Source organism: Centropristis striata, chromosome 12 (assembly GCF_030273125.1).
Source record: "Centropristis striata isolate RG_2023a ecotype Rhode Island chromosome 12, C.striata_1.0, whole genome shotgun sequence".
Taxonomy (NCBI): domain Eukaryota; kingdom Metazoa; phylum Chordata; class Actinopteri; order Perciformes; family Serranidae; genus Centropristis; species Centropristis striata.
In genome coordinates, this window is record NC_081528.1 from 33,184,760 (window position 1) to 33,211,166 (window position 26,407).

General features: G+C 40.0%; 1 protein-coding gene across 1 annotated transcript in view; it reads right to left on the bottom strand.

Annotated features, from left to right (window-relative positions):
• kdrl (kinase insert domain receptor like) overlaps nt 1–26,407 on the bottom strand; it is a 54,696-nt gene that overhangs the window by 27,114 nt on the left and 1,175 nt on the right. The window contains exons 2-15 of the mRNA XM_059346089.1: nt 19,642–19,732; nt 16,771–16,988; nt 14,408–14,535; nt 12,656–12,815; nt 12,428–12,564; nt 12,172–12,343; nt 11,844–11,970; nt 11,503–11,672; nt 10,085–10,241; nt 8,006–8,120; nt 4,394–4,502; nt 2,897–3,181; nt 1,786–1,932; nt 897–1,025 (exon numbers count right to left, since the gene is read on the bottom strand). Coding sequence (XP_059202072.1) covers nt 897–1,025; nt 1,786–1,932; nt 2,897–3,181; nt 4,394–4,502; nt 8,006–8,120; nt 10,085–10,241; nt 11,503–11,672; nt 11,844–11,970; nt 12,172–12,343; nt 12,428–12,564; nt 12,656–12,815; nt 14,408–14,535; nt 16,771–16,988; nt 19,642–19,732 — 2,145 coding nt within the window. The remainder of the gene's footprint in view (nt 1–896; nt 1,026–1,785; nt 1,933–2,896; nt 3,182–4,393; nt 4,503–8,005; nt 8,121–10,084; nt 10,242–11,502; nt 11,673–11,843; nt 11,971–12,171; nt 12,344–12,427; nt 12,565–12,655; nt 12,816–14,407; nt 14,536–16,770; nt 16,989–19,641; nt 19,733–26,407) is intronic.

Genomic DNA, 26,407 nt, shown 5'->3' on the forward strand with positions numbered 1-26,407 from the left:
TTTGTGTTTATTTGTACCTTCCTATATTTTCACTGAGAGATTGTATACAAAAAGGAAGTGGAAACACGCTTTAGTGTTTATTTCTGGTTTGTTTGGGACATGCATACCACACTTTTTCCTATAATATTTTCTTCCAAACACTGTTATTCTAACCATCCATGTCGACACTCTGAAACCTCATATCCCTTGGATCTGCACAAAGGTTTTCCGGCTTTATTTTATGGAATCTTTGTCTAAACAGCCAAAGCAAAACATGCATACCACTTGTTGCAGGAATATTTTTGTGGTGAAGATGGAATCGGTAACAATAACTGTTGAAGAAAATCAAGTTCAGCTTAATACAAATCTTTTTAAGAGCTGGTTGCATGATATCTAACCTACACTACCACCTTCACTTCAACATGCAATTCATTTTACATGCAAAGGCACACAGGCACAGACACATTAAGAGACACGCTTTCAACTCCAATTATCTACTGTGTGTTTCCAGTCCCTTGACTGTTGTATCAGTCAATCTCTTTGCACTCATTAGTGGACCTCTCAACACTTCACAGAGGTCATGTCCTCAAGGTAAGGACCCTCAGCCAGAGCCTTGATCATAAAACCCTAGAAGGAATTTACTTGGCATTCCTGGCAGCCACAGATCTTCTGTCAGGGGAAACTGAAGTTCGACCAGAGATATTGGTAGTGGTGACAAGAAAACACGAGGCCAAGAGGGCCTCTGAGATGTTTTGACTGGACATGCTTAGATGGAAGATTAGTGTGTTTGACGTGAGACTGACTGCAGCACACAGAAATTCAAACAGAGAGAACAGAGGATTGTAAATGCAGCAGGTTGTTGGTGAGGGGTGACCTTTTTTGATGGTTAGAAACCTCAAAGTGTCAAAGTGACTTACCGACCACGGTCACCACGGCACTTGTTTTTGCGATTCCCTCAACATTGCTGGCCACACACTCGTACAGACCCTCGTCGTCTTTCTTCACCCTCTCGATGGTCAGAATCCCGTCCTCTCCCAGAGTAATACCTGAAAAACACAACCTCTCAGTCACACTTATAGTATAAAAGTATAAAAACGTGTTGCATTTAACATTGGGACTGCAATTTTATGATCAAATGTAACTGATGTAACAGGCCAACAAATAGAGGTCATTTAATTCAAGAATAAAACAGTTTATTTAGGGAAGCGCACATTTGGGAGGGGAGAAATTGCGGCTCAAACTAACCAGCCCTCACCACAGCTGAAGTTGTGTTTATTGCAGAAGAAGATGTTTTAAAAGCTAGACACACTTTTTCTTCTGTGAGCTTAGGTTATGAAATTACATAAAAACTTATTCTTACTATATTTGGAGTGAGGGGACTACTGTGTGCATGGGAATACAAATATGACCTGACCTGAATACAGCTGAACTCAACCTTTACTTTGTCATCAGGCCGTTATAATGGAAAGTAATTCTGTTATACTAAAAGTAACTGCAAGTGCAGCCTAACTGCACCAATGACTTCAGGACATAGACAGGAGCTTAATTATCTGCACTCATCATGTAGTAACGCTGGCCTGGCCTTTCATTCGCCGGGAAACTATCAGCAGCTTTTAAAGGGAATGACAGCTCCACCTGCTGATTATGTTGTCCTACTAATAACAAAATGTATTTATTCTCTTTCAGCCCTTCATCAAGTTTGTGCATTGCTGTGCCAGGACTGCACTGGTGCCACTTGTCACCAAAATTGCAAAAATCTTTTATCATATGATGATCATAGCTCATTGAATAGTCTTCTCAGGTTACCTGGGCCTCCGTCCACCGGAATGCTATTTTTGTACCACATGATGTGCGGACGAGGAACTCCCTCTGCGAAGCAAGCAAGCATCAGGGTGCTGCTACTGTTCACATCTCGATTAGTCAGATTTTGACTCAGCCAGGGGCGTTTTCTTACTGCACAGAAGGAAGGAAAAAAAATAATTTGATTTAAAGGTGCTGTTTCTCTTTTACTTTCATTTTCAGACAGAAACCCATCAAAAGTTGCAAAATTGTTTTCTGTGTTCATGTGTGTTAGCGCAGGAGTTCTCAACCTTTTTGAGTCGCGACCCCCAATCTAACATGCACGTTGTCGGCGACCCCCCCTTACTGAACACAATCTCACAGTTCAGATCAGACAAACTCAGTTGATACGACGAATTTTGGACAAATAATGAAGCAGACAACAACTAAAACATCTCTCTGTCTGTGCATTTATATATTTTTTTGTAACAGTCAGCTTCAAGCCAGAGACTCCTTGTAAAGTAATAACTTGCTAATTTGGGATTTGTCAGAAAAGACACAAAATTACCCAAAAAAGAATCAAATTGACCAAAAAATTACATAAAATTAAGCAAAAAAGGACTCAGATTGACCACAAAATGACAAAAATGGCCAGAAAAAGACACAAAATAACCAAAAAGACACACATTGACCACAAAATGACCAGAAAAAGACACAAAATGACCAAAAAAGACACAAAATGACCAAAATAAGAAACAAAATGACCAAAAAAGACACAAAATGACCAAAAAAAGACACAAAATGACCAAAAAAGACACAAAATTACAACAACAAAAAAAACACAAAATGGGCTAAAAAGACATTAAATGACCAAAAAGACAAAAACACATGAACACATGAACACTTTAACACAGTGGAGACAGAGCTGACTTTCAAAATCATTTGACGACCCCCAGAAATCATCTTGCGACCCCAATTGGGGTCGGGACCCCAAGGTTGAGAATAGCTGTGTTAGCATACAGTAACTCACCTGTTTTCACATGAGTGGACTTCTATAGAATTACTTATTCCATCACATACATTAACTGACAATGTGATTAATCATATAGTCATAGTCTCATATCCTCCTCCAACTTACCGTCCACATTAAGTGCTGCAGGCTTGAGTTCAACCCTCTTGTGTAGCTTGTATGCTTGGCACTTGTAACCTGTAACTCTCTTTTGGGACACATTATGGAGATGGAGAGAAATAGAAATGGAGTAGTTGCTGATTTGGAGACTGGACACGTTTGAAGTGACTGTTTGATTCCTGGAGTCCAACCACTGTAGATCTGTGTAGAGGTAGCGAGCTGCCCGACAGGTCAGATTGACGTCATCCCCCTCGATGGCCGCCCTAGGTTCAATGGTAATTTCCTCAGGTTGATCTAGTGTGACAAGGTCAAGAAAAAAAGGTAAAGGAATACAACAATGTTAAATCATCTTTAGTTTCAGATATATTCAAAGATCAGATGGGGTAAACTACAGATTTATGATAAAGAGTCTATGTCATCAGTCGTACAGACACGGACAGAGACACAATCCTATGTGGGACAGTACTTTAGGACACAAATCGGCAATGCCAGGAATGTCAAATTTGCAGTTATTTCCTGTTTCATCACTGTTAATTGGAAGCACGTTGCCGGTGGACAGCATGGCTGATGGCGCTGCAGCTCTCCAATTGGAGAGAAGCTGAGTCTGGGCCTCAGGGGAACCAGACTGCGCTTGTTTATTCAGATTGCTGGAAAGCTTTCTGTGTTCCGTAAGAGAAGACAGCTGTTATTACAATTGCGTCCTCTTTTTGTAGCAGCATTCCATCTTTCTTAATCGTCCTCACCTCTGGAAGAGAGCAGGACTCTTCTTGGGAATTCTGCCACTCTGGGAAGTAAATATCTGGCACTCCACCAATCATGGGTTCACCTACATCCATCCCTTTCCAAAAGCAATCCTTCACCCCTCGGGAGAGTGATTCACTTAGCTTTTAAGGAAATGTGATTCACTTTGTTACAAAATGAACTGTGCTTTGTGTGCACTGTCCCCACTAATGTTACATAACTGTCTCAATGGATATAAATTTTAGGAACATTTGGATATGCTCACATGCACATAAAAAAGTAAATTCTCATAGCAGAAGGCTCACAGCGAAAGAGGAATGACCTGCTAGCACCGGAGCAGGAATGCATTTTCTCATAGCTGTATAAACGCGTGCCATTATAGTACTCCATATGGCTCAGGACATGTTTGCCTCTCTTCTGCCTTGAAGCCGCTCAGCTTCAGTGGAAGATGGTTTCAATTAATGCCCCCCTTTGGTTTCTTTATTGCACAATACAATCTGCACATTCCTTCCCGGTTCTTGCAATTCATTACAGCCTGTACTGTACATGTCGATCATTTGAAGGAATCCAGTGCACAGTATAGTTTGCTTTGAAATGACTGCAATAAAACTGAACAGATTTCTGCATGCACATTCAGCTGAAAAGTTAAGCATCTTTTGGCTTTTTTTGACAGTCATAAAGACAGAGTAGACTGGAAACAACAGCTTAACAGCTTTGAGCCGTTAATATTTAAAATGACGATATTAAAACTGGTGACCCACTTACCAGCAACGTAGAAAGAGTACGTCATTGTGCTGTTGCCGACTTCATTGTGAGCCACACAGGTGTACTTTCCTGACATTTTAGCCTCTCCTATCACCAGGGTGCTCACAGTCTGAGTGGGATAAATATGGCAGTTATTACTGGTTGTACAAAGCAGAAGAACAAATGTTTAGATGCTAAACAAATGCTCAATATAACAGTTCAGAATAGTGACTTTCAGTGTGATTATCCTTGGGGTTTCAACCACCATGAGAGCATTGAGTCGATGTTAACAGCAGGGTTGGGGAGAAATGGAAAACAAATAACGGGATTAGATATTTAAAACACAAAATATGAGTAACTTTAGTCTGTACAGTAAAAGTTTCAATTTGTGGTATTCTGAATACAGTTAAAAAAAAGATTACTTGAAGGGGTTAGTTTTTTTAATAATTCTTATGAGCCATGCATGTTTGCTGAATGTTTTGCTGAATTGATAAAAAAAGTTGTGTATATGCAGTGCACCTGCTGCACAACAATGGCAGAGGAGAGGCACAGCATGGAATTTGTTTTTGGAATGGAAATATAGGAACAATTTGAAAAAAAGACAAATGAGCTCAGCAAGATGATTCCAAAGTATTTAGAATATATTGCTTAATTTGAGTCATCCAATGGATTACATAACAAATAACATGTTAGGGCACATAATCAGGAATCTGTAGAGGAATATGTTTTGAAATACCACTCCCAACACTGGTTAACAGGCGGGTGAGTGGTCCACAGCCTGGTCTGTTCGATGCTTTCTATGGCATCACATTAATTAAAGGATACATCTGGAGTTTAAAACCCACTGAGTCTCCTTCAGACCTGTGCTATTGATCTAGTGCCGGGGCTCCGTGTCCATTTCCTGGAAAGCACTTCTAATGCCACACTCAATTCTGTCAATCCGCCAGTTCAACATTTTTATGGCTTAAAAAGACAAAATAATAAGTGAAACTTGGGTGAGGGCCAGACTGCACGGGGCTCTGTTTAGTGTTCATAGTGACATCTGTTTTTTTGGTGGGGGCAGTCAGCTACATCAAACAGAGTGAATGATGGGGGTGTATTGTCTGAGTGTATGCCGGACTAAACTTCCTGGGCTTGTAGAAGCTATTGTGCTGACTCTCAGACATGCAGCTGTAGCCATGAAACAATGTCAGCGTCCCTGTACTTACAATGCTCACCATACAAATTCAGGCAGTAACATAATTGGTGTTTAAAACTTAGATCATATTTTCCAATCCATGCTGCTCTGACACTTGTCAAAACACTGATGGAGTGGCCTTATGGTATTATGTTACGGCCATTACTCACTATGATGTAACCTGAGCTCAAAAACAGTCATTTAAACAATTGTGCACAGTCCCTAAGAGGTGACCTGACCAGACGCACTGTGACCTCGTGTTTTCCTTATATCATGACCCGGGCCAGTCTGCCTCTCTACTGGGCCTTCTGGGGAGGCACTCAGAGGCCCGGCCCTACTACGTTCTTATTCACGGGCCAACACGATTTATGTGGGGTGACAGAGAGGAATTCACTTCCAACAAATCCCTCTTCTTTTAAACTGCTGCTTGTTATCATTGACCCTTAGTCCTAACCCTCATAAAGCACCAGCGTTTGGCCACAACTACTTGTAAAGAAGTGGTGCCTCCCTATTTATGTCAGAGACATATTGGACATGATGCCTCGTGAAGAAGGTTACATTGACAATTAGTTGGCGAGCAAATAATTGATAGGATTGTGAGTTTTATTCCATGCTTGAAGGGACAGTTCAACCCCAAAATACACATTTCTCCTCTTATCTGAAGTGCTATTTAACAATCTATACTGTTTTGATGTGATGTCCAGAGTGCTGGAAATTATAGCCATATAGATGTATGCCTTCTCTCCAATATAATGAAACTAGATGGCAAAAAAATTTAAAACTAGAAATGATGTCCCTGTTACTCAAGATAATACAAAAGTGCCGTATTGTTACATTTTCCACGATGTCCAGCACTCTGCAACTTACACTAAAACAATTTAGACTGGTAAATATAACTACATTTAAGAGAAAAAAAGAAGATATTTTTGATTTTAGGGTAAACTGTAACTTTGATCAGAGAGCAGGAGTCAACAATTCACCTAATTATGCGTCAGAAACAGAGGTGAAAACAGTTCAATGAAAAGTTTGGATTGAAAAGGATTGTTTAGGAACTGATTCCCCAGCTGAAAACCTTTATGCCAATGAATCTGTGCCCTAATTTGACCCAGCCTGCTGTAATGGGTTTTTCTTTAACCTAATCCTATAGACAGACTCTCAAGGCAGTGGAGGCCTGCTCTTAATTATGTTTGGGGTGAACAGTTTTAGCAACAGTCTCCCACAGGACATTTGCGGTAATGTCTACAATTTCCCTATTGTTTGGTATGTTTTAGGTTTGTTTGCATGGCAACATGTGTTTGATGTTTTCTAAGAAAAGCTGGTAGATCGCTCATTGACGTTTTGAGGTGTAAGACAACTAAATGTGCTTAAATTTATATGTGAGACAGACTTAAATGTGCTTAAAAGTGAAGCTTTCATTATTAAATCCTGCTTCTATAATTACATTTTATACAATTGCAGCAGTATAAGCGTAAATAACAAAAGCACAATCCCAGCTGTTTTCATTGTGTAACGTGGCTCATCTTCACAGGTAGCGCTGTAGGGTAGAATCTATAAACGTCTGTTCTCAGCTCTCGGTTTAAGCCATATAGCTTTTGTACTGTTTATAAGGCTTAGTTCCAAGAGTCTCAACAGCCAGAACGATTAACCGATGTCAGAATAAAAGATGTTTCTTTGGCAAGGCCCCGGATGAATCTGCAGCTGCTTCATTTACAGGCCTTCTTCATCTGAAATGGTATGTAGTATGTAGTGTATTTCACTCCAGCAGGGAGATATGAGCTGTGTCTGTCAGTTATGAGTGCACCATTTCAAAGTACAGGAACAATCTGGTGGTGATCTTGCTCACTATAGACAGGCCTTTGTACTGAAGGAAAACCAATGCAGTTATCCAAGTATGTTGGATTTATGTTGGAAATATGCAGCTTTTATCAATACAGCATCTTCGTTTGCGGATGCAGCGGATCATATGCGTGAAACCAAGTGATTTTCCAATATTTCCCTGGTTGTTTATTCCAAGGATAAATCAAGCCTTTATAGAGCAGAAATGAAAAACAAGACTGATTTATTCAAAAGGGACTGCTGGGGGCTTTTCCATGGGTTTTGGTCACAGTTACATAAGTTGAAGCTAATGCAGACAAAATGAATCATTTTCAGTGAATGAAGTAAAGCATCACTGCCAATAGCAGGAACATTGTGAGGATTTATGGATTTCAGATGTTGCATCTGACTTTCAAGTAGCGGTCACAGGAGGTTTCTACTTGAATCTGACCTCGCTATTTGCCATTCTCTGGATCCCTAAAAATCTTCTTGATCCAGTTCTCATATAAATCCTACTGTTAAGCTGGTCATTGCTGCTATTTGTCAACCAGATTTCATGGTGAACAGAGTATGTTACATCTGCATTTGTTGTTTAAAAAAAAAAAAAGTGGATACATTATACATAAAGTTAAAGAACATACCTTGTTTTTTCCTTTAACCAGTTCAGGCTTGATGTTTATGCTCTTAATCCAGTTGTGGGTGTCATTTGGCCTGTCGTTCATGTAGACCGGGGTTGGCTTGGTGTGAGCAATGCAACTGCAGGACAGAAAGAATTTAATCAGACCATCTAGTCATGCTGTGGACACATATGCACATGTTTTGGACCTTAAACTATACAACACAGAATAAAATAGGCAAAATAGGCTTGTGTTGTGTTAATTGTTGTGTTAAAACAATTCTGACTATAATGCACAATTATAAATTACAATTTTCAGTTTTACAATTTTTTAAGCTCTATTTCAGATAGCTATAGGTATTTTAAAAAAACATCACTGTTCTGGGTTAAGTCCAGGTTTGGCTTGTCTGGGTTGAAAAACCAAGAGAAAGCATTGATTTGACCCCCCCACCCCAAACCCTTCACCGCCCGTGGTGGGGAACAATCAGCCTGATGAGAGGAGAGGCAGAGGAGGAAACAGCAACAGCGACAGGAAGGGCTGTGCTATGCGTCATTTCGTACAGGAAACCCCCCCCCACACACACATGTTCTGGCCAGAGGAGATAAGGTTGATCCTAAGACCTTGGCGGTCAATAAGGGACAGCTGATAACTTCTCAACCTGGTGATAAAGACACCCTCACATTTCAGCCCCATTCAACATCCAATGCAGCAAGATGCCCTCACCTCTAAACCCGACCCACACCCCATGTTCTCCCTCCTCTCCAAACTCCCAAAGATTTAGATTAGATATGATCTTGAAGGGCTACATGGTGGATTTACAGTGACAGGTACTTTACAGGGTCAGGGCTGTATAAAACAAACATTTTGCACAATTGGCCTCCCACCAGGCTATAGCTGTTCCTTTGTCTCATTAGCTGCCTGCCTCTGTTCCTAGTGCCAGCCTTCATTATCTTTAGGCCTGCAGAAGGAATTGCTTTGACCCAACTAACGCTCTGCTATTTATCATAAATCTGTCATGTACAACTCGTTTTTTGAGATAATTGAATGAATAAAATAACTGAAGCATGGGTGGATAAAATCACCGAACATGAAGCATAATTTTGTCTCCTTCTTGTGCTGCAGCCCACAATGTTGTTTTTGTTAATGGTGTTGAGGCCTGATAACCCAAGGGTAATGGCCCATTGTTTTCCTGATCTTACGACTCGCAGGTCTCCTGCTGTCACTGACGAGGCAGGATATCAGGGAATGTTCATCTTGTTTGTGGGTTCACTACCAGGCTGGTATTCATGCATAGTCACTCATACTCTCAGTTCTGTTCCGCTGCGTAACAGCTCTGGGAATCTGAGATTAATTTATCTCCCCCATGTTTCCCCTTCAGCCCACAGAACCGCTGACCACAAACCAGAGGGCAGTTCTCGAGGGCTGCGTTTTTTTGATTAATGTGTCATTTTCTGAGCCAGAGTCAATTCAGTCAATGTAGATCTTTTTTTCAAGTGGGATCCCCAGGCTGGTCTGGTGGCTCTGGACCCTACACTTATCTGTTGTGAAGTCTGTGATGCTGTTTGTCTGTATGACTCCAGTACCATAGTGGTGCTTAAGTTTTTGTCCTCCAATATAGCTGTACAATTTGTGCAAATATTCTGCAATAAAACACAATTCTGTATTTACATCAGTAGATACATTTACACGATTTACCATTTTTGTTTAGCCTGAAAAAAGAGGCCAGAGATATCAGCAGATCAGCTTGCCATCATCCTCCTGATTATTATGATTGCATATTGTGGAGGTATAGCATTAATTTCAGAGGGACATGCACTACCAATGCTCCAAACTGACACAGGATATATAAGTGTATATTCAGCCTAGAACTGAACATAAACAACAGCTAACTGAGTGAAACAAAACACACTAGATCAGGACCATGATATGCTAGTTAGAGGCATGTAATTGATCTTATAACAGATAATGTTAGATATTCATGAATGATAACAATTTGTGCTTCCCTTTAATATGCCTTTAATTCTTCATGATAAGAGGAAGTAAAGAAAAATCCTAGTGTAAACATTAAATCGCTGCTTGGAACATAGTGTGATGGTGACTCACTTTATATGGGCAGGATCTGAGTGACATGGTTGCCAGAACCAAGTGATGTTTGGCAAGGGCACTCCATAGGCAGTGCAGGGTAGCTGATGCTGTTTGCTGAACATGTAGGGCTGCACGTCCACAGAGGCAAGCTCTGCCTCTAATATGGTTGGCTTCACTGTAAGAGAGAGAAGTGCACATAAACACACGAGTACACAGACACACAAGAGAGAGATAAAGAGAGAGTGAGAACAGGTCAGATCAACTATCCACCACCCCGTCCCAAGCCAGGCCACTGTGGAATCTCATAATGTCTTTATAATGAGGGCCGACAGTCATGATGGATAGCCGTGAAAAAGGTGCCATTGACAGCAGTTGTTCTTTAGACATTGTTTGGGGGAAGAATGGCAGGATGATTGGATAGCCCGGGGCTGTAGGTCACAGTACGACCCTGCTGTGGTCCGTGCCCTGGTCAGTGAATAAACCATCAACAACAGGCAACCATCCTTGTGCCACCACAGGAAGCAGACCACATCACTTAGCTATTCACTCCAACCAAAACCAAAAAACTGGCACCCCACCACTCACAAGCCACCATGTAGGACACATGCATAATCTGGAGAAGCTCTAAACAACTGATGAAGAAAGCTTGAAATAGTTCCGTAATTGATACCAGAAATCTCTCTTCACTTTGTTTGTGTCTGTGTGTTTTATTTTTTGTCATTCCAATAAATTTCAGTTTTGTGAAGCGGGACAGTCAAGGGCCATAAATAAAGTTTATACAAGCCAGAGGGGGCTGATTTTTACACTTTTTGGCACGCTATTGGGATTCCTAGATAATGTTTAAGGAATGCAATGAAAATAGCTCTGCCCCCCATGGCATGCTGGAAGCAACTGACACAAATGTCTCTGTTCTTTACAGAAAGCAGACATGATCAAAGTTTCCACTTAACATGCTAAAACATTTATAACCTCTAGTGTTGACAGTTATCAGTAGTTTTTACAAAGTCATCAAAACAATGAATTACATCATTCCTTGTTTGCCTCAAGCTGTATACATATTGCATGGAACATGTTGTTTATATGAGCTGCACTGTATATACACATGGTGAGGATGCAAATAAATGCTGGGGACTAGGGGGGACTAGGGGGGTCTGGAGCGGCTGGAGTCTGCGTGCAGAATAGAGCCCAGGCCATTTACACACTGCGCCAAGCCCCTTCAAAAGAGCCCCAATAATCAACAACAGCTGCCCCTGCTACGTCAATCCAGCCCTGGAATCAACAAGCCCCCAAATTCCTCTCATACTAGAGCTGCTACCTGCCGTCCAGTGAACTGCACTGAAAGCAGCTACAGTGCTGGGGCTGCCCCAGTCCTCGGCCAAGACTGCTTCATTTCCTTGGGATCAGCACTCATTATCAGATTTATGGCAACAGCTTACCATATACTACCAGCGTGTAGCTCAGATTCCTGTGCAGCCCCTTCACTTGGTTACCCAGGCTTATAGTGAAGACCCCATTATCCTTCCCCTGCACATCAGTGATGATCAAGTTGAAACCAGACATCTTGTAACAGGTGGAACTCCTGTTGATAAGGACACCATCCTTGTACCTACAAATTGGAAGCATGGAAAGGTTTTTAAACAATGGATAAAAAATAATAAGCAATGAAAAAAAGTGAATGGAAAGATGACTTGCAAAGTTATAAGTCAGGCAATGTGCTTGCCAACAGGAATTAACACTGATTTCCTTCATACATTTTGATTTATGAACCATTCCTTACCATGCTATCATGTCTGGTGGTGGCAGAGCATTCACCTTTGGCTCAAACACAAGTCTTTTTCTACCTCCTTTGAATGTCACTGTACTATGCCGCTCATGCCTATAGGAGACGTTAAGGAATGGATGCTCTGGAACAAAAGATTAATGACATTACAATCCATCTGAAAACAAAGGGATTATGCTGTTGTCACAGAATCGCATGGTTGCACAATTATTTGAATGTTAAAAAGCTTTAGTTGTGTGAAAATTTGTCGTATTTTTAAAAATACTTTGTTAGAGCTCTTGAAGTTGTCACCTGATTTTTTTTTATCTATCTGAACCCTACTCACCATAGACATGAACTTTTACAGTGACATTCTTTTGTTTTGTGGGTTCGAGCTCGGCTCTGCAGCGGTACGTCCCCTTATCCTCCATGGTAATGTTAGGCAAGATTAAAGATTTGCTCATCACAAGAACCATTGCAGGGTGGACTTCAGATTTGTTCGTAAAATGACGATTTTCCTGAAGACAAATGAAGCATAATGAACTCAATCTGCAAGGGTTCTTTTTACATACAGAAATACTCTGTCAAACCCTAATCCTTACTTTCTGCTTTGGAAAATCCCATGTGAAGTTGATTCTTCCATTATAGGAAGTCTCACCAGTACAGTTGAGAATCAGTGTGTCTCCAACCAACACTCTGACACGTTCTGGGGTAATCTTTACATTATTCAAAACGAGAGCTGTAAAATGGAGACAAATGAAGGAATATGTGAAATAATCAAGAAACAGAGAAATTGACACAAATCTATAATTTTCAATGAGCAGACTCACTCAGTCTTCTTGGGATGTAAACTGAATTGAATGTAATCCCGTTAACCACGGTGTGACAGGTGAGCATACTGTACTCAGTGGAGGGATTGTAGGGAATCCTGAATCCAACCTCCGGATCCCAAACCATTTCCTTAATGACCTTATCTGTAAGCGGTCGGAGCTGCAAGAAGAGAGTAGGGCAGAGGAGGTTTGTCAGGACTGTAGTTATTTGGTGACACTCAACAAAAAACGCTGAGCCAGACAGCCTGATGTCTGATGCACTCAACTTAATTTAACATTTAACTCATGCTCTACTGGATGCAGCTGGGGACAGACATCTGTTAGAGTGAATGTCTAATTAGTTTGTATTGTTTTGTGGAGTGTAACCTCTGCAGTCATTTATGCAATGGAGCACTGTGGACTCGGAAAAGGATGTACGTGCTCGCTGTTTGTTCTCATGCCAGAAGTTGGGCAGGGAGTGAAGGCAAGGGAAGGGAAGGAAGGAAGGAAGGAAAAGGAGCAGGAAGGTCAGACCACTATCTGTGCCATCTGAGTCAGATATGTTTGCTCATCATGGGCACTATTGCCTTATTTCCACTGCATTATATGACAACTTAATTTGTTCTTTTCTGGTTTTCCATTAGCAAAAGTTGTGGATAGTTCCTTGCGCTTTCTAGTACCACCAAACAGTGTTCCCCTGTTTGATCCAACAAATGTCATGTTGAAGATGATGCCATGACAGTTACACGCATAATTGCTAAAGCGATGAGCTGAGAATTGTGAGAAGAAAAGTACCTGGTACCAAAAGTATGAACTATGCAGTGAAAGTTAGGCATAAGGCACATGGTTGTAAATCAACAAATAAAAGCACACACTTTTGTGGTTGGCATGGGAAATTTTTCAATATGACTTTCACTCTGTCTTTACTGACCCCAATCAGGTTCTCAAGTTTGACAGAAGAATGAAAAGCATTGTGAAAACGCCATCACTGATCTCCTCGACTGACTTCTCGCAGTGCCCTCTGGTATCAAATGTTTACAACCCTCATGATTAGTTACCTGTTGTTTCCTGGACACAGTGTGTACTGTTTTTCTACTGCATTTCCTGATGTTTGTAAGAGAAGTGGGGAACTAAATTTAGTCTGAGAATCTATTCTAAGAAAAACACTCTTGGAGCACCTTCCTGCTCTTACAGGAAGCAGACAGAATGACTCCCTTCACCGCCCCTGAGCTTCCCTCAGACGAGCCACTGTCCCTGATCTCTTTCTGTGTCTTAGAGCGATTTAACACACAAAGGGTGTGAGAACCAGTGAGACGCCTTCAGCATAGAGTGGGAACTTTTTTTTATTATTTCGAAGACAACAAGTAATGATGCCTTGCTGTGGTATTAATAAAAATCTTGCTTTCCCAGCATTAGTTCACTATTTTGCAATCTCTTAAGTGTTGTATTTTAACATTGTTTCGTGTTGTGTCTTAATACTGTGACTTTACTTTTGTTCTGTGTTGTATTCTGTTTTAAGAGTGTGAAACTTTGTTGTTGTTGTTTGAAAGGCTTGTTTGTTTGTGTTAGATTGATGTTATTTGTTCCTGCCCAGGGACTACAGAGGAAATTTAGCTCGTAGCTAATTCTGGTACGGCTGAGAGCCATGCACTGTCCCTGTTAAATAAACGAATAAATGGAATGAAATTTATATAAACAGTACATAAAAACCTTAACCTGCAAGTGGAAGTCATGAGCAATAGATGTGAAATGATTGTTGTTGTGAGGCCTTACCGCTCTGAGCGTAACAACAGCATCAGGAAAGGACGTCCGGCAGGGGACAACCAGGCTCGTCTCATGTCTGTAGATGTACAAGACGTCAGGCGTCTGATGATGGGGCTTCACAAATGGCTGCCTGGGATCTGAGAGACAAAAATAAATAAATAAGTGAGGTATAAACTCCAGGTCAGTCAGCAAAAAGCAGATGTGGCCCCTTACACTTAGTCTTTTGGGATAACAATGTTTTGTAGCAAATTTACAGCTGTTATTCTGGAAAAAAAAAAAAAAGCTCTTATGCTAGAGCTGAGTTTAGCAGTGCAATTGAATCAGGGCAATGTCAGGGCATCCAACACAGAGATCAAATCTCGCATCAGTTAATTCTAACAGGATAAGGCAGCAGAACACAGATAGAGCAATCAGGCTAGTGGTCTGTTCCTACTGGGCAGCCAGGCATCACACGCCCGCTGTGGGAACTTCGCTGCTACACAAATAGTCTACGATTGGTGTGAGGTCAAGCAGTGGTGGTCTGATAAAGGAACTATTATTTGAAAAGTAAGCATGAAAATGATGTAATAAACAGCTGATGGGCTTTGAAAAGAAGGCGTTAGACTAAACACAAGCACAGCAGGCCGCCAGATAGCCAAGTGGACTAGAGACCACATTCACAGAGCAACAGGGGAGGGAACAAAGATCATCTAGCATTTAGTTCCCTCTGCAATTAGTCTACAGCTATTTTAGAATAGAATAGAATAGAATAGAATAGAATAGAATAGAATGCCTTTATTGTCACTATACACATGTACAATGAGATTTAAGAGCTGACTCCAGAAAGCAGTGCGACAATAAATAAAATACATAAAAGATATACAATATAAACATAAACATACACCTACTTAGGCGAGTAAATGTAGATATAATTTAAAACATAGGCAAGAAAGGGAGGTAAGGTGCACAGTCTTCAATTCAATTTGCCATGATGTAATTTAGTGTTCATAAATATATTGCACATTGATGGACAATTTATTGCACAAATGATTGCACATTGCCAAGAAATATTGCACTGTAATAAAGTCCATATGGAAAGTCAGTGCATATGAGAGTTCAGGGTTGTTATTGCTTTTGGGAAGAAACTGTTCTTTACATCCCTTAGATCAACATTTCGCTATTCTGTCATCATTTTATATCTTCACATCAACTGATTTAATGTCTAAAAAGCATAGACTTCAAGGTCTAATGGGCTGAATCACAACATGGGTCTAAAGTGACCCATGTTGTAAAGTTTTTATGTTGAAGGTTTTCCTCAATTAACATTTTTCTTAAAGTATGAAGGAAAAATGGAAATAATGATCTGTTGTAATAAAAAAAACAAGATATTCAAAGAATACTTTGAATATTCAATCATGAAATCATGAAATCATCAAATGAATCGATTTCAAAAGATAGAGCAAAGAAGCACACAGGCAGCATGAAATAACACGGGGAATGAATGGGGGTCATTTTTGACCCATGTTGTGCATCAAAGGGTTAACACTTCCCTTTTGCTGCCCGGCACAATCTCCATTTCAGTGATAGTGTAACTGTAACTGGTGCCATGTGACATTTTCGGGGAGACTTAGGAAAACAGTAGCTAGAGCAGGAAATCACAGTCAATGACCAGGGTTTCCTGTGCAATCACGCTCACCCGTCCACCTCCAGAAGACACCATAGTACCAAAGAAACCACTTCCCCTGTCTGAGAAGTAAAGTACTTGACTCTGAATGCATGTACATTAAAGCTTCCTGCATGTAAGGAGTAATTGCAATCATACATAAGCATACAATTGCAAAAGTTAGTCTTTTTCTTTATTCCCTTCCTTCATTCTTTCTTTCTTTTAGACCTTCTTCCTTTTTTGAACCTTATTCTTTAGCTTTTTTTCCTGTTCTCGCTGACTAATACCCTTTTCTTTTTTTTCCACTAAAGTGGGTGTTTTCCAGCTCTGGTATCTTGCGGGAAATATCAGCTTGCCCATTAGCTTTTTCATTCTGTGCCACTGTTTGTGGGCTCAGTTCAACACCCTCCACTGGCGTCAGCAGATGACAATCACCCTGTGAAAACCTCTCTTTTATCAGGAGTCTTGACTTTCGCAAAAACAAACAACGTTAAATCTTGGATGGAAGAAAAACAACTCAATTCAAAAGGAAAGAACTCTTGTCTGCGTTTTAGTTTATAGACCAATTCTTTGTATTTCTAAACAACATTAGATTAGTTTTTCTCATGCACGAAAACTACATTCAGGACTGAAGGGGAAATGGTCAGCGTGCGGGTTCAGTGACTGTATTTGATAAAAACGAGAAACAATCTGAATCTGAACCTGAAGTCAGAGTGCTTGTTGGACTCACCTTTGACATAGACGTAGGTCGAGGTGATGTGGTCTGAACCATTTTTGGAGTATTTACAGATGTACCTTCCTGTGTCGTTGACTATCAAGCCTGTAACTGTCAGTTTGCTACAGTGAGAGTGAGAGTGACGTCTGGAGTCACACGGCTCCACCTTCACCCCCTCTGATGACATCGATCGACTCGGATCAGCGAGTGTCCAGTCCAGCAGGCCGTGACCTCTGATAGAGGACAGAGAGGGATAATATTAGATGAACACAAAGGATATTTTGCTTAGTCAACTTAAAATTTGACGACTCAGGCTACTTTGTGCAAAAGAAAAAATAATAATTAAATGGGCACTAGGTAATTTTTTTTTTTTACAAAGGGTTTAACTTGAGCAAGGTCATACAACAAACAAGCCTTTTAAATAGATACAGAGAATGATTGCCAGAGAGCATTCTTTTATTATATTTTCTGACAGTCGATCATAGCTGAACGAAAACTAAATAAATAAATCAATAACTCTAAGAATAAATAATAATTCCTTTAGTAAAACAATAGTACACTAACTGTATAGAACCGTAGTGTAACAACAACTTAAAAAACTAGCCATGCTGTCCAACTGTCCATCCCTTGTTGCTCTCAACAGAGTTAGTTAGTTACTACCACCACTGAATTCGGACGATTATATTTTCCAGAGCTGATGATGGATGTAGCTACACTGCAAAAAAGCCAACTTGTATTTTTTGGCCTAAAACAGTGATTTAAGTTGGTAAAACTTAGAAATATAAATGATTGACATTTAGGGCAATAATGTTAGTTAGCACAACAAAAGAAGCCAGTTGTCTGCTCAAAAACCAGTTTGTGAGTTGTTACTTATATCTTTAAGTTGGGGTCTAAAACAAGGGACAATAGTTCTGCTAACTCTTATTTCTTTGTTGTGAAATGCGGGAAAGCGGTGAAATTCATTAGCAAAAGCGGCTAACTGATGCTAGCGGCGCTGCTTGTTACAGCTACATGAGTAGCCATTAGCGTATCAATGCTAACTCAAAATTGACATTTCATAGCAGCATTACAATCGTGCCAATTCAGCACATTGCAGAAGTTAGCAGAAGTAAGGATTAAAAGTTATTACAATGTAAAATTATTAAGTTAGTACAACTTAGTTGAGTTGATAAAAATCTGAATTCACAGTTGAGCAAACTCAAAAACAAAACTTAAAATATTTAGTTTAATTGTCCAACTTAAAATTTTATCGAAGTTTGTTGCCTTGAAATTTTGAGTTCACCCAACTTTTCTTTTTTTGCAGTGTATCGAGGGAGCTATCCCGCCTCTTTTTCATCCCTGTTGCGAGTTGCACTTGTACAGATCGTGTAGCGAGTGACACATGTTGTACCTGCGTAGCATAAATGATCTGATCAATGATATGATAACATGATCAGATCAGTGCATGGAATGTGATAATGGAATTTGAACTGCTTATTCTTGATCTGTTCTCTGGAAACAAAGCCTTAATACAAAAATTCTACTTTGGATCTACTCTGAGGAAAAGTGTCACAGCTGGCAATGAACTCAGCTTGTTAGTTCAAGACGATAACGGCTGCTTACCCCCTTGGGACTTTTTGACTTGATGTTCATTTTAAGTTTATTTTGAGTTAATCTCGAGTCATCCAGTAACTTGAACTTTCACATGGGAACATGATTCTCTTGAATGATGTGCTTGGTTATCACATTCTTTCCACACAACATCCATTTTAAAACCCTCATTAAAGAGATCCCAGAGGAACATCAAACATGTTTTGCATACCACTGCCTTTGCCTGCAGAATTTTGGGTCAAGCAACCTCAAGCTCTCATCCAGTGACAGAAAACAAGACAGTGCTATATGGGGCTTAGCATATGGCCTTGTAGGGAAGCATTACATTAGATAGACATGAGTTCCTGAACATTCCTTACGGGCCTACAAAATGATGCAAGGCTGTCTAAATTCCTAAGAAATGTGAAGGCAGCACACTTGGGTCCCAACATCCCTAAAGGAAATTGCAAGAGACTGATAAATGTGGACCACCACTGGGTCCTGTTAAGAACTGTCCCAGCTTCTTTGTAGCAGGCAAACGTCCTGAGGCCCAGACACGTCCCGTATATTTTCCCCCCTGGCCTTTCTGTCATGTAATAAGATGAGACTGTAAAGTTTATGGCTGCAGTGACAGTTCAGACACAGACTCCTCTCCTCCTGACTGGCCTCTGATCCTTTGAGCTATTGTATCAATACCACAATTACCAGTTAGATTACTAAATGTCTTTTCTTAAATATGTTGTACATGACATCCAGAGCATATCTATGGTTTGGAGTCTGAGCAGGGATTGCCTCGGCTTCTGCTCAAGTTTCTCCGTTAGAGGAAACATCCGTCAGCATTTAGACACAGATGAGGAGTTTGTTGTGCAAAAAATTGGCAACGAGCGGACGTATTATATGGTATTATATGGTATTATTGTGTCTTTTTGTTAGCTTGTTAGCTTGGCAGTGGCTGGCTGAGCATTAGTGGGTTTTGAAACATATAATAATATCTGCTACGATGTTAGACTGTTTTCACTCTCTGTACTGACAAGTTGGCTCTGCGCTTGAGGTTTCATGTTTATTTTACTGCTTTTGACTGGCTTTTCTAAGTAAACATATTAATCTATGTTCTCTGGCATTTGAATCTAAGAATGTGAAAATATCTCTAATGACAGATTTTGCACAGATACAAGAAAGTCAGATCAAGATCAGTCAATGTCAGATATTTTTAGGAGACATAAAAATAATGAATAAATAACATTTCACACTGATTTAAATATATACAGATGTTGCTTCCGTCTACTTGGCATTGACAAAAATAAGTGTGTTACATACCTGCATGTGAGGTGTAACGAATCGTCCTTATGGAGAATGTGAGGATTTTCAGAGGGCAGAATCTTAGGTGAGTGCTCGCTCTCCAAATGTCCTGTTGAAACCACACACACACACACACACATACACACACACACACACACACACACACACACACACACACACACACACACACACACACACACACACACACACACACACACACACACACACTTAGTGAGGAAGGCCAACACATCTGTAAATATACAACGTCTCATTAATGTTCATAAGTCACTATCACACTAAACAACAAAATGAAAAACAGTAGGAAATCCCCATGAATCACTTCAGCGATGTGCATGTGGGTTCACTTTGTGCCAATATGCTCCTGCCTCTTATGCAAGTGATGGTCCGCTGTGTGAGCACTGAGGGTGTTTCCTGTGCTGGGAGGGTAGTTTGTTGAATGAATAGTGGTCTGGGATGAGCAGAAAGAAAGAAAGAAGATGGAACAGAGGGAGAAAGGGGGCAGCTTAGACCCTGATGTGTGTCTCTGCATGCGTTTCCTCTAAATCAACCGCTCGCACTCTTTTACTGGGTGCTCCCTTCCTCTCCTTTGGGGACAATTTTTTTATTCACCATTGACCTTGCATTCAAAGTGCTATTATTACGTTATCACAGGCGAAAATTCCTGGGTCGAGATGTTTTATTCAAAGGTGGCATCCAGCCAGCTCTATCTGTTCAGAGGTCCCGCTCACAGTGATCAACACAGGAAACTGTGTGATTCTCACTGCTGTCCAAGAGGTGTCACAGTCCCATATGTGATTTCCTTCTTTTCACTGAGCTCCCTGAACAGCTTGTCGATGTGGTCAGAAAACAAATTTATTAAGTCAACCCTCATAAAGTAAAGAGTCTTCAGGGAAACCTTTATCTGAGACAAAGCATCAAGAACGACAATCGAATTGCACAACAGTGTACTGCCAGGCTAACATGCTGACATATCATGTCATGGATACACATGTTTATGCACACACATATACAAAAGTGCACCTGCATTTACAAATGCAAACACACAGAAAACACACATACACACACACACACACACACACACACACACACACATGCACGCACCCTTCGCGTGCATGCACACACACACATGTTACAAGTGTTTGTCTATTATTCAGAACAGCTGTTGTGCTAAGAATGAGCTGATGCTGCCAGTGTGGGCAGTGGCACTCAATATCTACTTCCTCACATCATCATACCCAACATCATTGTTTTATTGTCCAAGGTTATGCAGAGGAGAAAGGATGTGGCTCATACTCTTTCATGCTGTGATACCACATGCTGTATATTATATTAATAAAAAAAGGTTCCTGACCTTAATAAATAATCCCAGAAACTTCAAATTCGCAAGTTGATAAATCTGTTGACTATTTCTTGTGAAATGCCACAAACACTTACTTGAGAATGTTGTAATTTGAATTTTCTTTCATCACGTTTGCAAATTGGCAGTGAGTCATGAAATTGAATAGCTGGAAATGAGAACTTCGAGAGAAAAAAAATCAAACTGCCTTTGACCCCTGGGGCCTATTAAATACAAATGGAATAATAAAAACCATAATGTATCATATGCTGTCTGAAAGTCTAACTTCTGTATGTTTAACATGTCAGTTATTTTACTTATGTTGTGATACAAAAGCATGCAGGAATGCTGGCATCTGCTTGCACACACAATACCAATAACAACAACTAAAAACATCTCCCTGACCTCGAATTGCACTGGCAGGCAGCTCATCTCTTAAAACTGGACAATTTTCCCCTATTCTCCTCAGTAATACACTACAGATGGATGAATCAGCAGGGGCCTCCAGCAGCCCACTGAAAGAGAGAAAGAGAGAAAAAAAAAACATCTCTGGGCTGTCTCTCTACACCCACACCCTCAAATCTCCCACCTGCCCCAGTGCCCGACACCCCTAACCCCACATAACAGCTGTGTGCTGCATTCCTCCAGCAGAGCGCCTGAAAAATGCCAGAAATTGTGCTTACTGTTGGTTCAAAGAGCCCTCAAGCTGGTTCTCATTAAGAGCCATTAAGAAGAGGACAGCTATGGAACAAACAGATTGGGGGAGGCTGAGAGAGGGAGGGGGGCTGAGTGATTTCTGGTGCAGTTTCAGCTGATGATGGGGTCTTGAGCAAGTCACAGAGCATCAAACTGATTATTGACACAGGGCCAAGTTAACTAAGATTAGACCAGGATCACATTTGTATGTCCTTGTCCTCACTTGGCATTGATGAAAGGAAGTGGCACAGGACACAATGTTTGGAAAACATTTGTGGAAGGGTTCACTAACAGTCAGGAAATAAAGACAAAAAAATTCAAACAGTGTTGGATTCCATGGATCTACTCGGCACTGTTCTGCAGTGTTTGTGGCCCAGAAAATGTCATTTAAATATTTAGTCTGAAAGAAGAACCAAACAATGACTAAAACTAAAAGAGCTTTTCAATTAATCAAGAGGTTCAGCAGTGCAGTTAAATGTGATGACCCTAGACTACCCTAATTGCCTATCTTTCATTAAATGTAATTTTAGTTATATAGTGTCAGGGCAAATTTAGATTTTTTTTATTTATAATTAGAAAAATAACAGGCATTTATTGTGTTATGATGTAAAATGTTGAGAAAATGTTGTATTTTGAGTACTGTTGGTGAGATTAACTGAGTGAGATACTCTTGTTAGCTATTAAATACTGATTCAGCTTTTTATTGGTATTAATTTTTAATAAATCTATAAACTAATTTGCTGCTAATTGTTTTCTTGCTTCAATCAAACAGCTGCACGAGTTACCGTATTATAACTTTACAGAACTGAAAGTTGAGCATACAACAACATGAGTAATATGTGAATAAAAATAAAGAAGAAGAAGAAGAAGAAAGAACATTTTGAGCTGGTGTAACTGTTGGCAAGATGTCCCCATCCCTGCTGTTGCAGCATGTTGCCAGTAGCTCATGCATGATGTTTCATAATAGAAACCATTACTGTACGAGATGACTGTTCTGTCACTAAATTAGATGGGAAACCCCAAGTCACAACCCTTCAAGTGCAGGGGAATAATGTGCGGAATTCCCTTTTCTTTTGCAGAAAGAAGTCGGCTTCATCTTCCCGTACTTCCTGTCATGAAACAACGCAACTGCCTTGAAAGTTGATCTTTTTTTGGTGTGTTCAAGGCAAAAGTAACAATACGGCATGATGATTCCTTTGTTTAACCTTGCCAATGCATTCTTTGTACTTCTGAGACAACAAAGACACAGAAAGGGTTGACAGTGAATCACATTTTAACAAAAAACTGGAAGGTCACTCTCGGTGAGTCACCTTGGCTATAATGTGACCTCCACTGATATGAGCCCTATTGTGCAAATGGATAGCATGCAATCTGTTTAGCCATTTGATGGTCTAATAAATGCAATTATTGGAAACCTATGAAAGGCATAACGGTATCTATTAATATCACTGAATATGTTGTCTGATGTGTGGCAATGTGGGAAACTTTTTTGCACAATATATAGTGCAGAAAACAATGTTTGGGATGATTAACACTGAACATAAAGTACTGATGTTAGTTAAACTTAAAAAATATATATATTATTCTTTATTTTTTCAGTTATCATTTCTAGAATTGGTTGACAATGTATGTAGAATGTATAAAGTTATTATTTTTTTTTAGGAAAGGAGCCTTCTGAGTACCTTTGCAGAGTCATATAGTGCAAAATCGGTGCATACACATAAAAAAGCTCTTTTTCATTCCAGCTCAGAAAATTCAGCTCAGTATGTTATTGGTCTCAGTCTAAAAAGTTAATATTGCTCTGGCTCTAAAACAAATACAACATGCTACACAATAACAAGTTTTCAAATTATCTCTAAATAATTTGTTATTATTTCAAATGGGAATGTGCTACGACTCGACCACCAGTTAAAGAAAGATTGATTTGTGTGTGTTGCTTGTAGATTGAGATTTTCAAGATATACAAAAACGCAAAGAACTCAAAGTTCAAACCGTGACAAGGCTTGAAACCACCTGCCAAAATAAGGAGTAGCTACCACTGCTCTGGCTGTGTTACATAGTCTGGAGTATTCACTCTCACACACAGCCCTTCTGAAACCCCTCCACTTTGCCAACTGCCAGGTTAAGACAACAGTTAGGGAGAGTGCCTTTTTATTAGCCGTATATTAGCCATTGGAGATTTGGAGGCAAAAATGCCCCAGACTCCTCTTAAAAAAGCAAAATAAAGGAACATCTGGCCATGATGGGTGGCCATTGTAGGTTATATAAAGTTGAGTAGAGCCAACAAACAGAATTCGACTGCATGAGAGTCCAAAATGGTAAACCCAAGAGATTCCTCTTCCATAATGTATGATTAAGACTTGAGGCAGACAGAAGCTCCTTGAAATTGAAATCTCATGCAGGATTCAAAGAAAATATATTGCTGGCTCACGATGGATATGCCTAGTATGGACCAGATGCTGCAATCATCCTATAAGAACAGCTACACAGAGCAATTTGTTAAGTTATATCCCTGTGTGAGGGAATGGCTTTTTCTGCTCTGCTGGTAAATCTCCCATTCCAGGTGAGTGTGTGTGTGTGTGTGTGTGTCTGGATGTGTTTTTCTTATGCTGCCTGCATGGACCCAGACGTACCGCCAGTGAGCAACGAGCCCCCCACTGCACTTGGCTGACCTCTCATCATTCCCATTTTCCACTCCATCTCAAGTTTTCAAGCAGGGAAGAAAAAAAATGACTCCGAAACAAATCAGACACAACATCAACTCACTATGCTTCAAAACAAAGTCCTCATTGTAGAAAAAGAGACCTTTGACTAATACTACATAGTGTAGTCTAAAACCTAAGACCCCTGACTATGATTAGTGAAGGAATTTTATGATAAATAAACAACAAGGCAGCTTCCATGAACAAATTCAATCGCCCATTCAATCATTATTTCTTTCAATCATCACTTTGCTTCACTTGTTTCTCCAGAATTTGGCCTGTGGCCTAAAAGCCCACTGACTTAAACCATGAAAAAACATGCAGATCTTGTTCCTTGGACAAATTCACCTTCACAACACAAGAAACAATTGCAGTAAGCCTCGCATGAAATCTATGAAACTCACAGTTCACACAATCAATATTATTGCATGCCTCACACCCAAAGTGATAAGCAGAAGGCTTTAAGTCATTGACCAGAACACAGACGGACCGAAATAAATCTGAAATGCAAACATCATGTTGCAGAGAGGTGCAGAACAAAATGATCTCCCTCTGTCTGAGCCGTTATGCTTCATTTAAGTTGGTGTCAAAAGGTGACGAAGCAAACCCACTTGACCTGTGATCATTTTTAAATGAGAAGCAGCTACAAGTGAAATATTAACAGAATACCAAATAGGTTAGACTATCTTGTAGACAGGGTGTTTACCTTCTTCTTCTCAATCACTGGTATAATTACATCTAAAAAACAAAAAACTTGAGTGAAAATGTAAAACTAGGAGACTTTTAAAGTGGGTAGGACTTTCTATGAAGACCGTATCTATAATGCATTATAAAACATCTTGTCAGGAATTGCTGGTCACTTACTGACATTGTTTTTTTCAAGCCAATCTATAATGCATTATGAACACACTTATGAGCATGAGGCTTAGCACAACCCCCTACCCTAACCCTAATTGCATTATAACAGTGATTATAATGCATTCTAAAATATAAGAAAATATATATATATATATATATATATATAAAATAATTAATTAAAACTTTGAGATTTATAAAGCACTATGATCCTTGCAAGTCTTTGAGTGACAAGCAATCATGAAGTATTACGATAATTGATATAATACATAATAAAATAAAATATAATACTTTATAATGTGTTATGAGTGCTTATAACTATGAATGTACAGTGCTATAAGATGGCTGTGATGCATTATAGGTATGTTTGTAATGCATTATAGATATGTGCGTCATAGAAAGTTTTTCCATAAAACGTGTTTAAGTAAAATGATCAATACCTTTAATATGACATCGCAGCATCACTGACAAGATGCATCATGAATCTTAAATTTAGGTGGTTAAGCATGAATACATTGTTTCTGTACAGCTCTGTGCTCAGTTACACACTTCAGCATGAATAGAATAATTGGATGCACTATCAATAACTAATGGCTCTACCGTCAGTAACTCCTCTGCAGAAACAATACCCTCCTTTCCTCCCTGCCATTGTCTTCTGGACGCAGTTTGACATAGCTCAATATGAGCACAAGGAGGACCGGGAAGAAATCTTTGCTCAGGTAGCGTGTCACATTTCCGTGACCTTTACTAGCCAGAACAATTCCAGGCTGCCTCTTGCCCCAACGTCCGCTTCCTCCTTGTGTCTTTCCCACGCTTTGTGTGTGGACAGTGAAGGAAATCTACTTAAAAACATCGTAGACAAAGCTTTATAGGCTAAAAGTGTGTACGGGTGTGTGTGTGGGGGGGAGGGGGTGAACATGAACAGTATTTCCTTTGTTTAGATAGGCTGTTTATTTGGGAATGGTGAGGAAGGCTCAGTGTGTATGTATCTCAGTGGCACACTAGACCTGGCACAAGGTGGAGAAACATCCACCTTTTCTACTCTGTCTTGTTTCTGTGGAGTGACACCGAGACAATGAAGCTGATTGTACCGTCTGAAGAAACTTGCATTCTCTTCCCGAAATGTTTAATCCTGTACACTCACAGAATACAATTGCTGGAATAAATAAAATTT